At 36.3% G+C, this 17924-nt stretch overlaps 1 protein-coding gene across 1 annotated transcript in view; it reads left to right on the top strand.

The window, feature by feature from the left end:
- The window catches only part of CUNH14orf39 (chromosome unknown C14orf39 homolog), a 30114-nt gene extending 13749 nt beyond the window's left edge, over positions 1–16365 (top strand). The window contains exons 8-17 of the mRNA XM_061376129.1: positions 1151–1245; positions 6349–6488; positions 6945–7024; positions 9253–9338; positions 9425–9489; positions 10583–10650; positions 12101–12258; positions 12792–12927; positions 14414–14471; positions 15692–16365. Of these exons, the coding sequence (XP_061232113.1) occupies positions 1151–1245; positions 6349–6488; positions 6945–7024; positions 9253–9338; positions 9425–9489; positions 10583–10650; positions 12101–12258; positions 12792–12927; positions 14414–14471; positions 15692–15894 (1089 nt within the window). The 3' untranslated portion in view covers positions 15895–16365. The remainder of the gene's footprint in view (positions 1–1150; positions 1246–6348; positions 6489–6944; positions 7025–9252; positions 9339–9424; positions 9490–10582; positions 10651–12100; positions 12259–12791; positions 12928–14413; positions 14472–15691) is intronic.
- Positions 16366–17924: the final 1559 nt, after the last annotated feature.

Raw genomic sequence — 17924 nt, 5'->3', positions numbered from 1 at the left:
TTAGATAAGCACGTTATACATGTAGTTATATATTGCACAGTTATATTTTCTGAAACATAAAAAAGTAGTGTATTTTTAAGCACACATACAAACATGATGATTCCAGTTTTAGTTACTATGTTTCTATAGGGTTTTCTTAACACATGTTCTCTTAAACAAGAGGGGTTCATGAAAGTAACGGCTCTTCAAGCTTGTTTTCTGTTGACCTCAGTTTACATCATAATTTCCGTCAAGGCACTGTGTCATGGTGATTTTTATGCTAGCTGAAGAGCCAGGGAATACACTTCAAAATACAGCAGTGCTAATCCCTAGTGAGCCCCAGCACTCAAGCTTTCACAGGTCCTACTGGTTTTTAAGTTTTTTTTTAATATGAGTGTGTTTAACTAAATATGTTTTACAGTAAGGGTTATGTAAGTTTCTTCCCCTTTTCCCCCAGATAAATGTGTGGGTAAAAAATACCCCAAGGTAAAACTGGCTGATTTTAGACAGGAGATCACTACAGTTCCACTGACTAGGAAAAGCAGATTCCAAAAGGGATGGTGTTCCAAAAAAAGGACTTTGTCAGGGCAGCATTTTGACCTACTCCTCTGCTAGGAGGTGAAAGGTCTCTCCTAAGCCTGAGTAGCCCAGTAGGCCAATCCTGTGAAGAGTTTGGTAAGTTTTACAGTATTATATATGGACACTTTCGCCTTTCTGGACCAGATAATAAAGGACTTTGTTTATTGTTGTCTCAGCTGTGACCATTTCAGCCAGCCTTGTGGTGATAGAAGCAGATCATGCACAGGTGTTGTTTTCTATTTCTATTTTGTGATACTTTTTGACACTCATAGTTACAGACCAAAGTTCCTAATGTGGTATGTGCTTACAGTAAGAAGGGATGTGGTTAATTGGTTTATAAGTAAGGAGACCATATAAGGAGCTGCTTGTTCTGAATAGATGCATAGAGTCTGTGCTCAAAAACTTCTGTGTTTATTCCAGCTGTTCCAAGAAAAAATATTGCTTCTCTTTAACCTCAATATGCTTATTTCCTCAGACCATCTTGGCTGCGAAATCTCTACTTCTGTGCATTGTTTCATCAGGTTTAGAAAATATTTGAAGCATGTAGCTGTAACTTTTCAAGATTATTCTTATTTGTTCTTTATCTTTTAAGACATCTGTAAAGACTACAGAAGATCAAGATAATTCAAAAATGACTGACGGAAAAAATCAGAAAAGTCTGGAGAAGCTGGAAAAGCCTAAAGAAAGGTACATTTACAAATTATTTTTTTCTCTTGTTTTCATGCTTGTTTCTCAGCATTTACACAAAGACTGCCACACAACACAAATTGTTGCTAAATAATGACTGGCAAGCTTCTCTAACCCTGGTCATATGATTTGATTATGTGATTTTACAGGTTTTCTGTATTTTGGGGTTAAGGTGGTGATGAATTTGAAGTCTTGGAAGCTAAATGTATCTGGAAACATTCAAAAGTATTTTGTAGAAACCTTTGCTCCTCAAAGCTACTGCTGATAGATCTATGTGGATAGTTTTACAAGTTTTGAATACAACTGCAGTGACTGTGCAGTCAGAGGTAAAACACATTAATAAAAGCTTATTTGGAGAAAAAACTCAGGCTTGAACATATGATTTATCTTCAGCTCTGAACTATGTCTTAAGAAATGTAACTCTTCGTTCTTAAAAGAACTAAAAGAACTAAAATAACTTGTTTTTTGTTTAAAAAACCAAGCATGAGTGAAAATTTCATAGACGGGATTAATGGTGTAGTAAATAAGTCAGTGATCATTTACAGCTGTGACTCACTTTAATTTGAGCTCTGTTACAGTGAGTGAAAATCACCATCAGAACTATCATGCATTATCTGTAGTCCTTGTGAATGCTGAAACATCATGGTTAGAAATGATACTTTTAGACTAAAATCCATTTAAACTGAAAATATATCCAAAAGACTTTGTCCAAGTGATTTTGCATTTTGCTGTGCTTGAAGAAGAAACTTTTTAGGGCTGTAAAAAGAGATTTAGTGGTGTATAGCCAAAGAAATGTGAAATTTTAATAATTCCTAAGATCCTTTCCACAGGGGCATTTTAGGCCTGTAATATCTTTTTATAGACCTATGAATATTTATTTATTTATTTATATATTTTTAAAAACCTTTACACTTGTTCTGTCTTCTTATGCCTCACCTAAAAAATCCACTGCTCAGGCTGGAAGGGCTTACTCTCACTTGTCTGTATGGACAGGCAAGGGTCGAAATGGTAGGTGACAAGGTGCATGGGAAGCTGCAGACCCAACCTTGCATGTGGGCGGACCAGCGCATGGGTAGCGCAAGATCACTCAAGAGATGTCAGTCCTGGTCAAACACTTCCTGATTGCATAAGCACCCTTTTTTTCCAACCAGATTTGCATATATATTATGCCCTTGGTCATTGTGCTTGTACAAGTAAGCGTGGTTAAAGCCCTTCCCAAATCTTTGCTCGTGAAGCCAAGCCATCAGTCCTCTTATATATGCTTTTTGTCATGGGCAAGACCTCAGAAATACAGGGAAGCAAGAAATCTGTTTAGTGACTAGGTGAAAGAAGAGATGGGAATCACTCAGAATTTTCAAAGAAACTCATGTTTAGTCTTCTGAAAACAAAATACCAATTAAAGACCTATTATAAAAGGCAGAGATCTGTGTTCTGCACATGGAGGCATAAGAAGCAGTCAGGTTCCTCATTCAAAGGAATTCATAGGGTGCATTGCTAGACCTGCCATAGTACATTTAATTCCATGTCATGGAGCCTTCATATGCTTGTACCTTCACCTGAAGTTGTGTCTTGATTGCATACAAGTAGATCTTTCTGGTGCTCTTACTGAAGCAATAATTCCATGGCTTGAATCATGGTTATAAGATGTTGTAAACATTTTACACTATTCTCACTCACATTGCCTTTTAACCTCCATGTATGCATTTATGTGATACAGCATATGGTATCAGAACATAACCTGATTATTAATTAATATGTTTTTTCCTGGAGTAAATTTTAAAGCTTATTTATGTCAAATATACCCACAACATCAAGGCTTGTAGAAAATTACATTAAAATTGTCATTAAAATCACTATTTGCCATTAGTGTATTCTGAAAAAAGGTCTTCACTAGAAAGCACAGAAGTGTCTGATTAAGTAGCTGGTGTTAAAAATAGGTGTACTATGAATCTGTGATTATAAACACTGAAAAAAACACAAACAGAAAATGATAATGAGTCATATGAACTAAAACGTTTGCAGGCTCAAGGCAATGTATAAAATTATAACAGCAGAATATGGGTACCAAAGGCAGTAGTCTCTTGTGGGCTGTTCTGCAATAACCACAAGGTTACTCCTGAGCAAAGAGAGCTTTCTGAAGAAAAAAGAGATATCTTCATCTTTTGCCACAAAAGAAAAAGGAAAAAAGAGTTGTACCGTGAATCTCCATGAACTGATGCAGACCAGTGTGAAGAGAAACCAGCAGTATCAAGGGAAAGAACAAAGCAGAGCAATGAAAGCACTGAGCAGAACAATGTACAAATAAATACCCATGAAATGCTTTAGAGGGCTGCAAGACAAGAAACCAACTTACAAGTTAATTAATAACTGCTGGTATAGATGTTCTCCTTTGGACCTGAGGATGGCAGTGGTAACTGATCTTTTAAAAGGCTTGTAAGGTTTTAGTTTGAATCACTGCTGTTCAGCTAGTCATTGATTGGGCTGACTTAAACACAGATTCCTCTTCTCATGCCAGTTGTTTCCTCTGATTAGTGGGCTTTCATAATTCACCAGTTAAGTATCATTATTAAAATGTCCAAATAGAGAGTTCTCATCAATCAACATATAGGAGTCAGCTTTCATGCCCAGGTCTTTATTTCTCAATTACAGATTGTATTTATTACATAGAAAGGCTGACATAATGAGCTGTGCTTTGGCATATATCGTGCTTATTTTCTCTGCTTTTGTAAAATGTTTGCGAGACCTTTAATGCCATTATTCCGTAATTCTGTTAGGCATTTTTCTTCCCTGCTTCCCCCCCCCACCCCCCCGTATGATTATGTGTTAATTCCACCTCTGAATACCTAAAATATCTTGTATTCCAAGTGAGAGGTTTTTGCTAAAACTTGTAAGGATATTCCATGTCAGATTATTGCACTTGTTTCAGGATCTTTGCATTACAAGTGATTGGCTTTTACTGATCAAAGAAAAAACTTTGTAATATAATCTTGGAAAAATACTTACAAAGATCTTTCTTGACCTCTACATGTAAACTTATGTGAAGAGTGAACCCTGTGCTGACCACAGCCTCATAGGCAATTATTAATTACTAGTTATGGCAGCCAGTTATTAAAATAAGTCCTGCTTCCCAGAGGACTTGCTGCCATGTGCCTGATGAGAATACTGAACATGGCTTCAGTAGGGAGTCCTGGTAAATACCACATGAACAACTGTGATTCTTCGGATGTATAATTAAGTACACTTGATTCCTATAGTGAATATGAAGATGTAAATCTTTGGGCTTCGTTATGTTATGAAGAAGAAACTGCTGCTAAGAAAATGGGATTTTATTTTGATTTAGGAATATATGGGTTTTTTTTCTTTGCACTTCAGTGAAAAAGATGTTATCTATTTTGCAGTAGGTTTCAAGATAAAGATTTCTTATCTATTCAGATGTCTACTAACAATGAAGTAACAAAAGAAGATGAATTATCTGTCTTGTTACTGCAGTTCGGACTATTGTGAGATTCAGTATACAGTTTGATTTTTCTTTTGGTGTCAGAGAAGATGCATATGGGGTTTTCTCGATAGTGTTTTTGGGGAAGAAAGGGAGCAGGTATACTGGATATGCATAAAGTTTGACTGCAGGCTTTTTTGGAATGTTTTGTTACTTAAAAAATAAATGTCTTAAAAGCTTCCAAGTCCTGTTTGTAACTCTGCCATTGATATATTCTTCTGAATAGATGTGCATTGCAAAGGAAAGCTTTGTTTCAGGGAGACTTGTCTGCTAGAATCTACAGAAGCACATGGAAACTGACTCTGGGCACTTTTATAAACCCTATTTGGCATCCTGAGCTGAGTAAAAAAATTAGTTTTATGGCAATCTTAACTCTTCAGCAGCAGCCTTGTTCAATTCATTAACGAATGAAGATTGTTAAAGTGGACAAACAAGCTGTTTTGAAAACAGTAAAGCTGTTTTAGTGGGGTTCTGTGTTTAGCTCTGTTTTCATTTCTCTGTTTTTGTGCTCTCTGCATCTGAATTTAAAGATACATCAGCCATATATATATCTTATTTCCTCTAGTACTCATTCTTGACGTAGGTAGTGTCTATAATTACTGTAACTGAAGAAACTACAGACTTAAAAAAAACACTTTTATTATTTCTGTTTTGTTTTATTGATGAACTAGTGGTACATGGTTTATACAGTTTGTTAGGTCTCAGTCCAGTCTCAGGTGTATATATAACTTTACAGATGAAGATAGTCCTTTTCAGAGTTAGTTGACTGAAATGTATTCATGGTTTTATGTGCTCACAGTTGTGCATGTATATTAGTTTAATATGTTTTTAGGTCCATGTATCTTAACCAGTGTTTCTAGTTTTGGTATTTTTATAGTACTGTTGCTTATTTGGCTCCACATTACCTTATAAAGTACATCATATGTTTTATCTTAATTATATTTATGGAAAATCTCAATAAGAAAAGAAAGACATGACTCAGTTCTTCATTTGTTCTAAATAGCATTGTTTAGTGAGCTATAAACCAGATGTTGTAGCTAGAAGCATAGAGGCTCAAAGCAGGAACGCCAGAGAGAAAATAAAGTAGAACTCAGTATTTTTAGAAATGGCAAATGTTCCTGTACCAAATAGCCACTTTACCCCTCATTGTTCTGCTAACAGTTGTTTTTCTACACTGCAAAAGGCTATTTACCCCACACAGATAACTACCCCACAAGTGAAAACACTTGCTACATTTTTTTTGTGCATTGTGAGTATTCCAGACAATCTGAGAGAGTAAAATTGTTTTAAAATGCAAAAATGTGATTTTAGAACTACAATAAAGAAGTACTTGATGAAAGAGTAAAATCCCAAACTACTAATACTTTTTTTTTCTTTGATACTGACAAAATCTAAGTCAGCAGTGCTTTTACGATTGGTTTCTTACTACTTTTCTTTTTCTTTCAGTGATATTCTCTGTCTGATAGTATTTAAAGAAAACTTCATCTTTTTATCAGCTGTTGGAGCTGCAAGAAGTATAACCTCCCTGACAGCTCTACTTATTTGAAGCAGTTATATTTTATGATTTCTTTTGCAACTATTAACTGTTTTTTTTTAAATTAATTTAGGATATTTGAAGACGGGGAACATCCATCTTTGCAAAATGAGAAACATCAACTGTATAAACCATTACATGTGCCACACATTCCTCGGAAACTAGTGCAGTCTGTACAGAGCATTAGATTCCCAATGCAGCGAACAGAAAGAGGTGCAGTGTGTTTAATGATCTTTCTATGAATGATTTGGTATTATTTTTGTATAAATGAATGGAAACCATGATAACATACTTGATAACTGGCTCCTACTGTGACAGCTGAAGCAAGACTTTCAATGGAAGTTGGGTATTTACCAGCCTTTTTGTTCTGAAAATCCTGTGTCTGAGTCCTCTTTTCCTGTGCAAAGAGTAAAATAACATTACAGGTATGCCTGATGCATAGTGTCAGAAAAATCTGAAACATGCCTTTAGCATTGTTTGCATAAATACAGTAAATATTAACCAAGAATTATTTGCAGTAAATTGATACTTTCATATTTTGTGATAATTTCCTTTTGACTTTCTATTAACAGGAAAATGTGTAAGCTTTGTTCCCAAATTCAGTTTAACAATGTCATGCTTTGGAATCTTAATCCTATTGACAATATTAAGTAATAGCTGTTAATTTAGGGAGAGAAGAAAAAGAAAAACCTGTGGAACTTCCAGTGGCTACTGGCGGTTCCTCCAGCCTTGCAGAAAAGTCATCACAGGTATGCTGCTTTCCCACTGGTAATAACAGATCATGTAATCTGTTATAGCACTGTTATGTCTTACATTAAATTTCTTAACACTGCAACCACGATGATAATCTTGTCAATCTGCTATTACCTGGTTTTGTAATAAAAGTATTTCTTTTGTGTCTTTTCATTCCCAAAAGACGTATGTTCTTACAAAGTGCAACTGATAGTCATAGTAAGCATTCTAATGTCAACCTTGAGGTGACCCCTCTATCCAATTAATTTTGTATGATAGTTTTTAAAGTTTAAATAGCCTTTGTAGATTCACTTTGTTGTATGTAGCAAATTTTTGGAATTCTAAAGGAGGAACATAATCTTTTATTAATGATTAATCATCAGCCGTCTACTCTATGATGAAGATTTCATAAAGGATTAAATGTGCAGGATGCTATATGCAAGAATGCCTACAGTTAACAACTCAGTTCTGAGGTTTAAGCAGAAACAAAAGTCTGGACCAAGAGGAATGAAACCATGAGCAGCATTGCTTTATGCACTTGAGGAATCTACAAGTACAATTTCCATCTCTCACCCATGGACAAATAGTTCCTATAGTACTTTTTTGCACAGGTGCAGTGTATTGCATCTTAATATCTTAAATACACAAACACAGTAAAGCAATCTGCAAACAAGTTGGAGGAACAACTTGCATAGTTATGAAAACCAGTAATAATACCCATTTAAGTGCAAGAACATTCATAGGATTGCTATAATATAAAGGAGTACTCAGGTTAGGGAAGATAAAAAAAGATAAATAGTTTGCAACTGTGTTTGCTGTGCAGAAGCTTGGGGAAGTTTCTACACCAAAACCTTTCTTTTTAAGGCGCATCTCACTGGATTGATTTAAAACCAAATTTTAATGAACAACAAAAATAATCAAGTAAAAAAATTAACAGAACCAGTTGTGATTTTCTTAAGATTTCCAGGATAACTGAAAGATGAAGTGAATAAATCACTAAATAGTTTAAAGTGGAGCCTGCGGTAGAAGAAGCAGCCATCTTAAGATAAAACAACATGAAGGACAATGGCTAGACCGAGTGGAACAAGACAGAAGAAATTTCAAGCAATTCTGATTTGTGACTGGCTGAGGGAATTGAACATGATGAGGATGATGGAAGGGCTGTTGCCAGGGTAATCCAAAGATGAGGATGGGAATTTTGGAACTAGAGTTGCACTTAGAGAATTGTGGGAAGCGGTAAGTCAAGGTTAAGGAAACTTCAAGAAAGGGTGATGGCAACAAGGAAAAGAAGATGGAGTCTGAGGAAAAATAAAAATATTAGAAGGAGGAGGGTTGCAATGCTTCAGAAAAGGTGTGCTGTAAGCTACAGGAGTTGAGTAGCTGACAGATTCTTCATAACCAGCCCTTTTGTCCTCCACCCTGTATTGAATTAAATTTGATACATTTTACAAATTAAAATAAACCAGAACTAGCAGCTCCCTGTTAAATAATGTGTTACCTGATGCTCAGGCGGAGATTCCTACTGCCACTCTGTCCTCAAGGCACAAAATGCATGCCTCACGTAAGAGTTGGGGCTTCTGATCTGATGAAAATCTGTGAGGCAGGAGTATTTCCTTGGGTTTTGCAGTTTTTTGATCCACACAGGAGACACATTCACTGATGTGTACACTCACTTTGGCCTTCAGAGGGGGAGCCAGGCCTTGCTTCAGCCCTTTCTGTATTGTCAAGCAGGAGCAAACTAGCTGCAGTAGTACAAAACCTGGATAAAGTGTGTGAATTATGTAGTGTTATTTGTGTGACAGAACAGTTAATTATCACAGTATCACAGTATGTTAGAGATTGGAAGGGACCTCAAAAGATCATCTAGTCCAATCCCCCTGCCGGAGCAGGAACACCTAGATAAGGTTACACAGGAATGTGTCCAGGCGGGTTTTGAATGTCTCCAAAGAAGGAGATTCCACAACCTCCCTGGGCAGCCTGTTCCAGTGTTCCGTCACCCTCACTGAGAAGAAGTTTCAGTTATCAGTGCTGTGAATGAGATTTTATAAAAATCAGAGAAGTGGGTTTGGGTATCATGCTGTTAAAATGAAGGTAAAGCAAAGACAGGCAAAAAAGTTTTGTATTGACTGACCCCGAAACTGTGGTTAAAAGAGGGGATTTCCATAGTTTAAAGAGAAATCAGAGTGATGTTGTTGAAGCAACAATTTCATATGCTGCCTCATTTGGATTTTTTACTATGTTTTAGATGGTTACTGACACTGCAGGCACTAATAACCCACAGATTGCCCAAGTTCCAGCGATAGTGAGCTCACAAAACCAAATGCAATTCAGGTAACTTCTCTTTAATAAAGTAGTTTTCATTTTTGAGTTTATGGAAATAATTCATATTTAGTCAAACATTAATTTTTGTGTTTTAGACTGGCAGTTCCCCCAAAGCAGATGACTTCCAATCAACAGTTTGAGAGTGAAAATTCAGTAATAGGTAAAGTATCATTTTTTTTGATAGGTTGTGCTGTTACTGTATGCTGGACCATGTAATTATAAAAGAGAAAGATCTAGGGGCCAAATTTTCATTCTGGCATTAAGTGGGCCACCATTTCTATTCCTCTTCCACTTTGCTTATTTAGTTCAAATTTGGAGTATAGCAGATAGTCATTGTCCTAAAAATAGAGACCTAACTGTTCAGTAATGTGGGATTCATCCTTCATTGACCATTCCTAATGAAAGGAACTTTCCAACATCTCTTGTAAATCCACGCTCTAGTCTCAAATTACTTGCGTAAAATGAAATCCAGTCTGAAAATCTGTCCATAAGGCATGAGAAAATGCAAAGAAAAGGGATATAATAAATTCAGTAATGTAGGAATCTTAAAGCATCAGATTTAGCTTGAGAAATACATACAGAATGCTTACAGGGAACCAGGGTAGTTACAAATACACCTATAGTCTCTGAAATCACAAGGCACTGAGCTTCATTTTAAATATTTTTTTTCTGATTATGATGCCAATTTAGATGCCTGTCAAAAATTAGTCTTTTTTTTTTTTTTGTATTTTAGTAATAGGTTCCTAATTGTATGTCCTAAAACACAGGATCTTAATCCACAGTGCCTGAAATATTGCACAGTCTGAAGCTTAGAGCAGAAAGTCTGATAACATTCTTTTCTTATCCTGGTTTTGCCCAGTTCTTTAAGATACACTTCATCAGCGTCATGTGGATGTACTTTTTGTATTGTTTCCACCTGGTTTCCATTGTCTGGTTTTAACACTCACAAAGGGCAATAGCTGGGTTAGACAAACATAGTACTTTCACGGAACAACAGCTAGATTTGAAGAACATATCAAACCATATGAAGCAGCTAAGCATGCTTTAATGATAGCGAGTAAGTTGCAGAACAAGAGGTAACTGTTAAGGACATAGCTGTAAGGTGGGTTATTGTGAAAACTACAGTCATAACACTTCTTTACCAGTAGCAATGCCAAGTAAGAGAACCTTTCTCAAGGATTCTTTCCTAGAACATAATTTTTATTTATCCATTTCAAATGCTGTTATTACAAGCAGTGCTGATTTTTGTATAGCAAGCCAAGAGGCCAAATGTAATGAAGAAGCAGAAGATGAACCAAAGGATTATGCTCATAGACCTCAAGTAAGCAAAGCATTTCTTATGTCATAAGTAATTATTTTATGTAGAACAGTCAAAGTATCTTGACATATTTGAACCTATTGGCAAGAGGTAAGTCTCAGAAACTGGCAAGGTGACTTATAAAGCACCCAGCAGGTGAGACGCCAATTAGTGCCTTCTGATTGCTAATATAGGAATCATTGCTCTTGATCATGTTGGTATTCTATGGAGTTTTATGCTACCTTAACAACAGACTATTTAGGATGACTGTCCTATGCACATCATAATTTTTGTATAAATTAGTGTACATATTTCTCATTGTGAGCTGATGAAAGATTTAAAAAAATTTTTTTTTGCATTTGAAACTCATTTCTCTTATGAAACTATACTAAAAAGGCTCTGTGCTGGCTACAGAACCTGTATGGCTCCGTTGGCACTGCTTTTGTAAGCTGTGCCTGAATGTGAGATCAAGCTCACCATACCATATTATTAAAGCCAGTTGTCTGTACAGCTTGCACATGTAGGTGATATCAAGATGTGGTTTAATATGTGCCAGCAGTTAAGCACCACACAGCCACTTGCTCACTCCCTCTACAGTGAGACAGGGAAGAGAATCAGAATTGTAAAAGTGCAAAATGTTGTCTGTTGAGATAAATAGAGTCTAATAGGTATAGCAAAAGCTGTCCATGCTAGCACCCGCAGCCTAATCACTGGTGGGGCAGCATGGGAAGCAGAAAAGGCCTTGACATTGTGTGAGCACTGTTCAGCAATAACTAAAACATCTCTGTATTATCCATGCTGGTTTCACCACAAATCCAATATAGCATCATACAAACTATGAAAACTCTGCCAAAACCTGTACACAAGATCAAGTTTGAGGTACTCCTCATCTTCTGGTTGACTCACTAAGGGCTGATGCCTGCAGACAGCTGAATGAAGAAGAGTGTCTTTAAAACAATATTGAGTCTGGTGGAAATTGCTCCACAGATTCTAAGTGCATATTTTCGTTGAACGTTTTATGAGGAAGAGGAAATACCTCAGTCAACTGAAATATATTTTGATGGTGATGATCCTTTGTTTCATTAGGGAGTTTTAAGAGAGTTCCAGTATGACTTTTAAACAACATGCTAAGACATACTTTAGAGTTAAATAGTTCTTTTATTCAAAATTAGTGATTTTAGTCAGTTTACAAGTTTATTTTTGTGATGAAAATTTTCATATATATTCAAATTTTCATACATATTCAAATTTTCATTCACAAGAAGTCAATTTTAAATTAGATAAATTCAGGTTACAGTTTAAAGTATGATGAATATGTAATTGTTAGCATTTTATTAACATCCTTTTATTTTTCCTGAGAATAAAAATAACTAACCCTAAAATACATAATGGATGTATTTATAAGTAAATGAACTAATGGTATTTTGGGAAATTTCATATGCCATAAACATTATTGTATATTTCTTTTTAATAGGGTATAAACACAAATTTGAAGTCAAATGAAGATAATCTTGACACAGCAGAAGAAAGTTCACAACATTTTCTAAGAGCACCTGGAACACCTGAGTTTGTCAGAACACCTGACTCAAAGGGAAAGAAAACCCAGTTCTCTAAGCTACCTTCATTTGACTTGTATGAGTTCAGCTTTTATTTTGATTTTGAGCAAAGTGATATTTATTGTATCAGCATGTCTGCTTTTGAAAGATTCTATAGAAAGACTTTTCTAGAAAGCTCTTCTGAAAACACTCTTCTTTTTTTTTTCTTTCCCTGAGTTATGCTAGGTAATTTATTACTTTTTCTTCTGACAATACCATTTCCACTTGAAGCTGTTTTGAAAGAGTGAGACTCTGCTTAGAAATAGAGACACAAGTTTTTTGTAGCTCCTTTGTTGAAATTGTTGTCTTTTCCTGCAGTAGCATTTGTTACACCAATTTCTATCTTTAAACAGGGTTTTTTGTCAAAAGGATAGGGAATTGGTGAGAACACCACCTCACTTTGCTTTAAAGAGTTTCATTAACCATTCTGTGTTGCAAGAAGCAATTATCAATAGAAGCTGTAGGAATCTAAAAAAGTGACAAAACAGAAAAAGAAAAAATAAACTAAAAAAGACATCTGTGCTACTTTTAAAAACTACTAGTGTAGTTTCTTCCTTTCTCTCTTCACAGCATTCACAATTTAGGTTCTGAAGAAGGAACATCTAAATCTCCTGCCTTCTTTTCTCTCATGAACTTTACTCAGAAGTCACCTGGCTTTAATTTGTTTGATTCTTCTGTGTTTGGGGCAGAAAATTCATCTGATGAGGTAAAAATAAGTACTTGAGAATACTAAATTTTCACAAAGCAAAATCTGCTAAGTAAAGAACATTGACAGTGAATGAGGTGTTTCATACTGGTTATCTTTATAGCAAATAGTTTTTTTACTAGCTTGCTTAATTTTTACATTTGATATAATTTGAAAATGCTTATCTACTTTCCTGGGGATTCCCCTATGATGACTTCTGATCAAATGTAAATCTTTCCCATATGGGCAAGATTGGATCTTATGCAAATATACTTGTGACTAGATTCACAAAATGCTTCTGGTTCAGTGTTGCAATGCAAAACTTTAGGTACCCTAGCAGAAATCACAACACACATGCCTATCCTGTGTGGTTTTGTCTTGCTGAAATGCAGAATAGGGCATTTACAATTTTATTCCCTCCTCTCCCCCTATTTTTCACAAAATGTAGGATACTGAGAAAAAGAGGAAAGGACAATCTATTAGGGGTACTGAAGAGCAAATATGGATTAGCTATACTTAAATGAAGGAGATAAGTAGACAGTGAACTAGAACAGGCAGTGGAATCCAGGTCTTTTTCTTTGCAGGTTCCCTAACTACAGTGCTCTAGAGTAATTTTTACCATCCTGAGCTAAAAGATTATTGGGTATTCAGGATAGATATGTGTCAGTGCATATTATGGTTGTTAAGTGGCACTGCTGGCAATGTAGATTCAAGCCTCATTATGCAAATAAAACATTTGAACCCAAGTATCTCCTATTTCAGTGGGTGTGCTCGGTCTTGAGGTTACTAGATAAAAGCTAGAGGAAGGAAGAATGAAAGTACTGTTTTATTTTGTGTTTGGCAAGATACGTGTTGTTGATGGCTTCTATCATCAGCTCTATGTAGGAGAGAAAACACTGGTGAGCAGCTTGTGAATTGTTTAGGAATGAGGTTAGGTATTAAGTCACCTTGTGCTGTTAACCCATGTTTCTGCTCAGTGTCACAAACCAAGAATTTAGCAACCTGTGGGAGTTATGTGGGATTCTTTGAAGTTAGGTGAGAGTTTTGAAGGAATTAAGTATCTATTATAAATCTAGTTTAAGAACTCAAGAGAGATGAGTGGATATTTTGCTACTCTTTCTCGCAATATCAGGTTCTACTCACTAGGCATTAATTAGATTGTTGCTTAGAAGGTTTCTAAAATGTTACAGAATTAAATAATTTTGAATCTTTTTGGTTTAAAAAGCAGCAGTAAACCAGATCAGATATAGGTCTGTTCTCAATCTGATGATTTCCAGAAGAATGGAGGGAGTGTGTTTGCAGCTGTAAGCAAACATCATGAAAATTATCTCTTCAAAATTTAGGGTTGGATATATACCTTTAAATGCAGATTTTGTGAGGGCTGTTAGCATTCACTGGGACAGTGTCTTTCTCATGGAAGTCAAATGAACTTGCTATATATATGTATTAGAGCTTTTTTTTTTTTTTTTTTCTCATTTGTTAAATACAATGTCTGTTTATATTTCAGACAGAAGAAGGTTATTCTGTGGGAAACTTGAACCCTCTGTCCCCACAAAAAGATATTGGTAAGTCTGAAACTCAGATGTGAAGCTGTCTTCTGCTTATGTGACTGACAACCTTGTGATCCTGCTTAACAGGGCACCTTTGGTTGTCTAAAAGGCTGTTCAGTTGTGGTACTATATTTCAGTGGTTTACTGGGTTCATTTGTGTTTTGACTAGCTTAAAACTTTCCCTGCCTGTTTGGTTTCAAATGTATGAGATGTCATGAACAAAAGAGGTATGAGAAAGAAAGAAATAGTGATAGTGTTAGGCCTGTTTGAAGCAAACTGAGAAGGCCTGCAATGGAGAAGATAAATGTCAAAGCTTTTTCACTGATTAGAAGAACTCTTCTTTTAATGTAAAAAGCTACTGTAGTTGGTAAATACAATTTTTTATCTTAAGCCTAACAGCTTAGTGTTGGAAGGAGTTCATATGTTGGGTTTTTTCCTCCCTCAAATATAATAATTTCCATTCAAGTAGAGAAATTTTGATAATAAACTGACTTGGGTCATTTTCAACTGTTGGAGGTATGCAGTGTAAAAATAGCAGAAGTTAAGAGAGAGGAGAATCAGACTTAATGAACAGTACCTTCCACTCATACTAAAGGAGCCCCACACATTTACACATTCTGGGTGAAATCCTGGCTTTGCTGAAATGAAAAGCCAACTTTTTTTGTGTTATCAGTAGGATCAAACCTTACTCTTGATGAAACTTCTTTTCTGAAGGGAATTGTAATCTACTATCTTGGACATGCTGCAAGTTCAAAGCTACTTTTTTTTTTTTTAAGTGGGTGGATATAAGGTTTTATGCATATATAGCTCTTGTAGAGAAAAGGGTATCTTGTGTTGCTAAATATAGAAGTTAGGTGGTTTTGAGTCAGTAGCTTTGTTTCTCCAAGTATTTCAGAGGTTGATGGCATTGTTCTCTAGAGAATAAAGAATCTGCAAAAGTGTATTTGTTTACAAAGACTTTTCTTGCTTAGTATTCAAAATATTTCACCCACTTTTTCATCTAGGAGTGTTTTGTTGTTCTAAATCATTCAAGTACTTCACAGATAATTCTATGTGAATTCTAATAATGCTCTCCAGGAAGTATCATTTCTAGTGCAGAAATAAACACACAACTGCAAGCTGATACTCAGTGAGATGCTTGGAGTACAATATTGTTAAAAGAACATACTATGCTGAATGCAGGATTCTTTCAGTAAGATTTAATCTGCTAATAAATATGACATGTATTCCTATAGGAAGCTTGTTTGGGAAATCAGAAAGTGAGGAGGCATTTGCCTTCCCCTTCCCCTCAGAATCAACTTCTCATGCATTTGGAGATGGAAAAGATGACTTCAGTTTTCCATTTGCATTTGGACAGGATCAGAGATCATCACAGTCTCCTCCTGTGAAAGGTTTTCATTCTTCCTTACAAAATACAAATCCGTTTACATTCTTCTGAATACCTTTGACTTCCTTTTAAATTGTTTTCCTACTTAGCCTTGACAAATGTTTTCAGTTTCTTAAGTACAAAGCATTTAATCTTCCTCTTTCATTTCATGCAAGACTACATTATTCCAATTGCTGCAAAAGCATGTGTATATTCATTAAGCATACATGCTTTGAGATGCAGCCTTTATTTTTCTTATTTCCTAAATATGTTGTTTTCATAAAATGTTATGATACACTTCTGTTAAATTGGCACTTACAGGTAGCAGAAATATCATTTTACAGCAGTGTGTTAATTCAATATCGGAGAGAGCATCTAAACTTCTAGATGAGTACATTCAGCCTCTGATATAAACTAAGTAACTTGTGTTAGAGTAACTGTTTATTGTGGTAAAATATGAATTTGAGTTAAAGACAATGTTCTCAAATTAGCTGTTACACACAGAATATTTCTGTTAACTTTTGAAATAAACATTTATGTTAATTTTGTGAAAATGTTGTTGGTATTTCTTGTTATCTGAACTGAAATAATATTGCCGTTATAACACCATTTCAATTCCTTCTAACTTGGAACACTGAAAGCAAGTTCCTTCCCCTCTATTTAGTATCTTTCAAAACAAAACAAAAGGTAGTTTTTACCAAGCTCCTAGATGCCATAGGACTATTTTTATGCAGCCCAACTGTCTGCTGAGATATGTGAAAGTTGGATTTTATTTTTTTTTTTTACTGGAAAGGGATTCTGTGAGTTTCGGTGAAGTGCTGCTGAGATCCAGGTAATAATAAGTGGGATGCATAGATCTGGTGGACTTCATGCTCTCCAAATGTGGGTTTCCATGTTAATCTATTTTAGACAGCTTTTCTAATCTACTGCACACCTCACAATCTGAAAAACATTAACTAGAGGCAAGTTTGAGGGCCTGTCTATGTTATTTGTGGTACACCACTGGCAAATACTCTGGCAGCATTTAGAAAGCGGAAAAGGGTAAGTTTGCTCAGTTACTCCATAACTGAGGCTTCCTTTCCTTCTCCTGATGAATTCTGTCATCCATGTCTCTTGACATTACTGTCCAATAGTCAAGGCTTCTGGCTGAAGTGAGAGAAACCGTAGAATCACAGAGTGGCTTGTTTGGGAGGGACCTTAAAGATCGCTAGTTCCAACCCTCTGCCATGGGGGCCTGTCCAACTTCGCCTTGAACCCTTTCAGGGATGGGGCATCCACAGCTTCTCTGGGCAACCTGTGCCAGTGCCTCAGCATATGGTCCTCTCTCTACAAGACCACAAGTCCTGCTGGGAGCTTGCCCCATGGGCTTCCCATGGGGTCACAGCCTCCTTTGGGCATCCTCCTGCCCACACATCCTGTGTGTGGGATCCTCCCCAGGCTGTAGGTGGGTATCTGTGGACCTCCATGGACTTCAGGGAGATGTCCTACCTCACCGTGATCTCCATGGGCTGCAGGAGAACCTCTGCTCTTGTGCCTGGAGCACCTCTTACCCCTCCTTCTGCACTGACCTGGGTGTCTGCAGGGCTCTTCCTCTCACATATTCTTACTTTGCTCTCCAGGCTGTTGTTGCTCCTGCGCAGTCACATTTCCCCCTTCTTAAATTATGCCAGAGGTGCTACTACTGTCACTGATGGGCTCAGCCTTGGCCAGCGCTGGGTGTCTTGGAGCTGGTTGACATTGACTCCAGATGAAGTGGAAGCTTCTGACAGCTTTGCACAGAAGCCAGTCCTATAAACCTTCTTTTCCTTCCTCCCAAACCTTGCCACGCAAACCTAATACCCCTTCCCAGTCTGGGCCTTATTAAAAAAAAAAACCAAACCAACAAAAAGTAATGAACAATTACTTAATTTTTAATTTCAAGCCTGTGAACATAATTAAAACAAAATGTTGGAAGGTGAGGGGCATCACTGCATGTATGCAGCTAAATGCAAGCTTTGGGAGCAGGTGTAGAAGAATCATTGCATCATAAGAAAAGTCTTACACTATAGCATTAATATGCTTAAGCATTTCAAGGAAATAAGCTTTAAGTGCTACATATTGTA

Source organism: Neopsephotus bourkii, unplaced genomic scaffold (assembly GCF_033783945.1).
Source record: "Neopsephotus bourkii isolate Nb327-2 ecotype Australia unplaced genomic scaffold, CSIRO-AGI_Nbou_v1 NB_1707, whole genome shotgun sequence".
Lineage (NCBI taxonomy): Eukaryota > Metazoa > Chordata > Aves > Psittaciformes > Psittacidae > Neopsephotus > Neopsephotus bourkii.
Note: the sequence above shows the minus strand (reverse complement) of the source record. Positions and strands in the feature narration are given on the sequence as shown.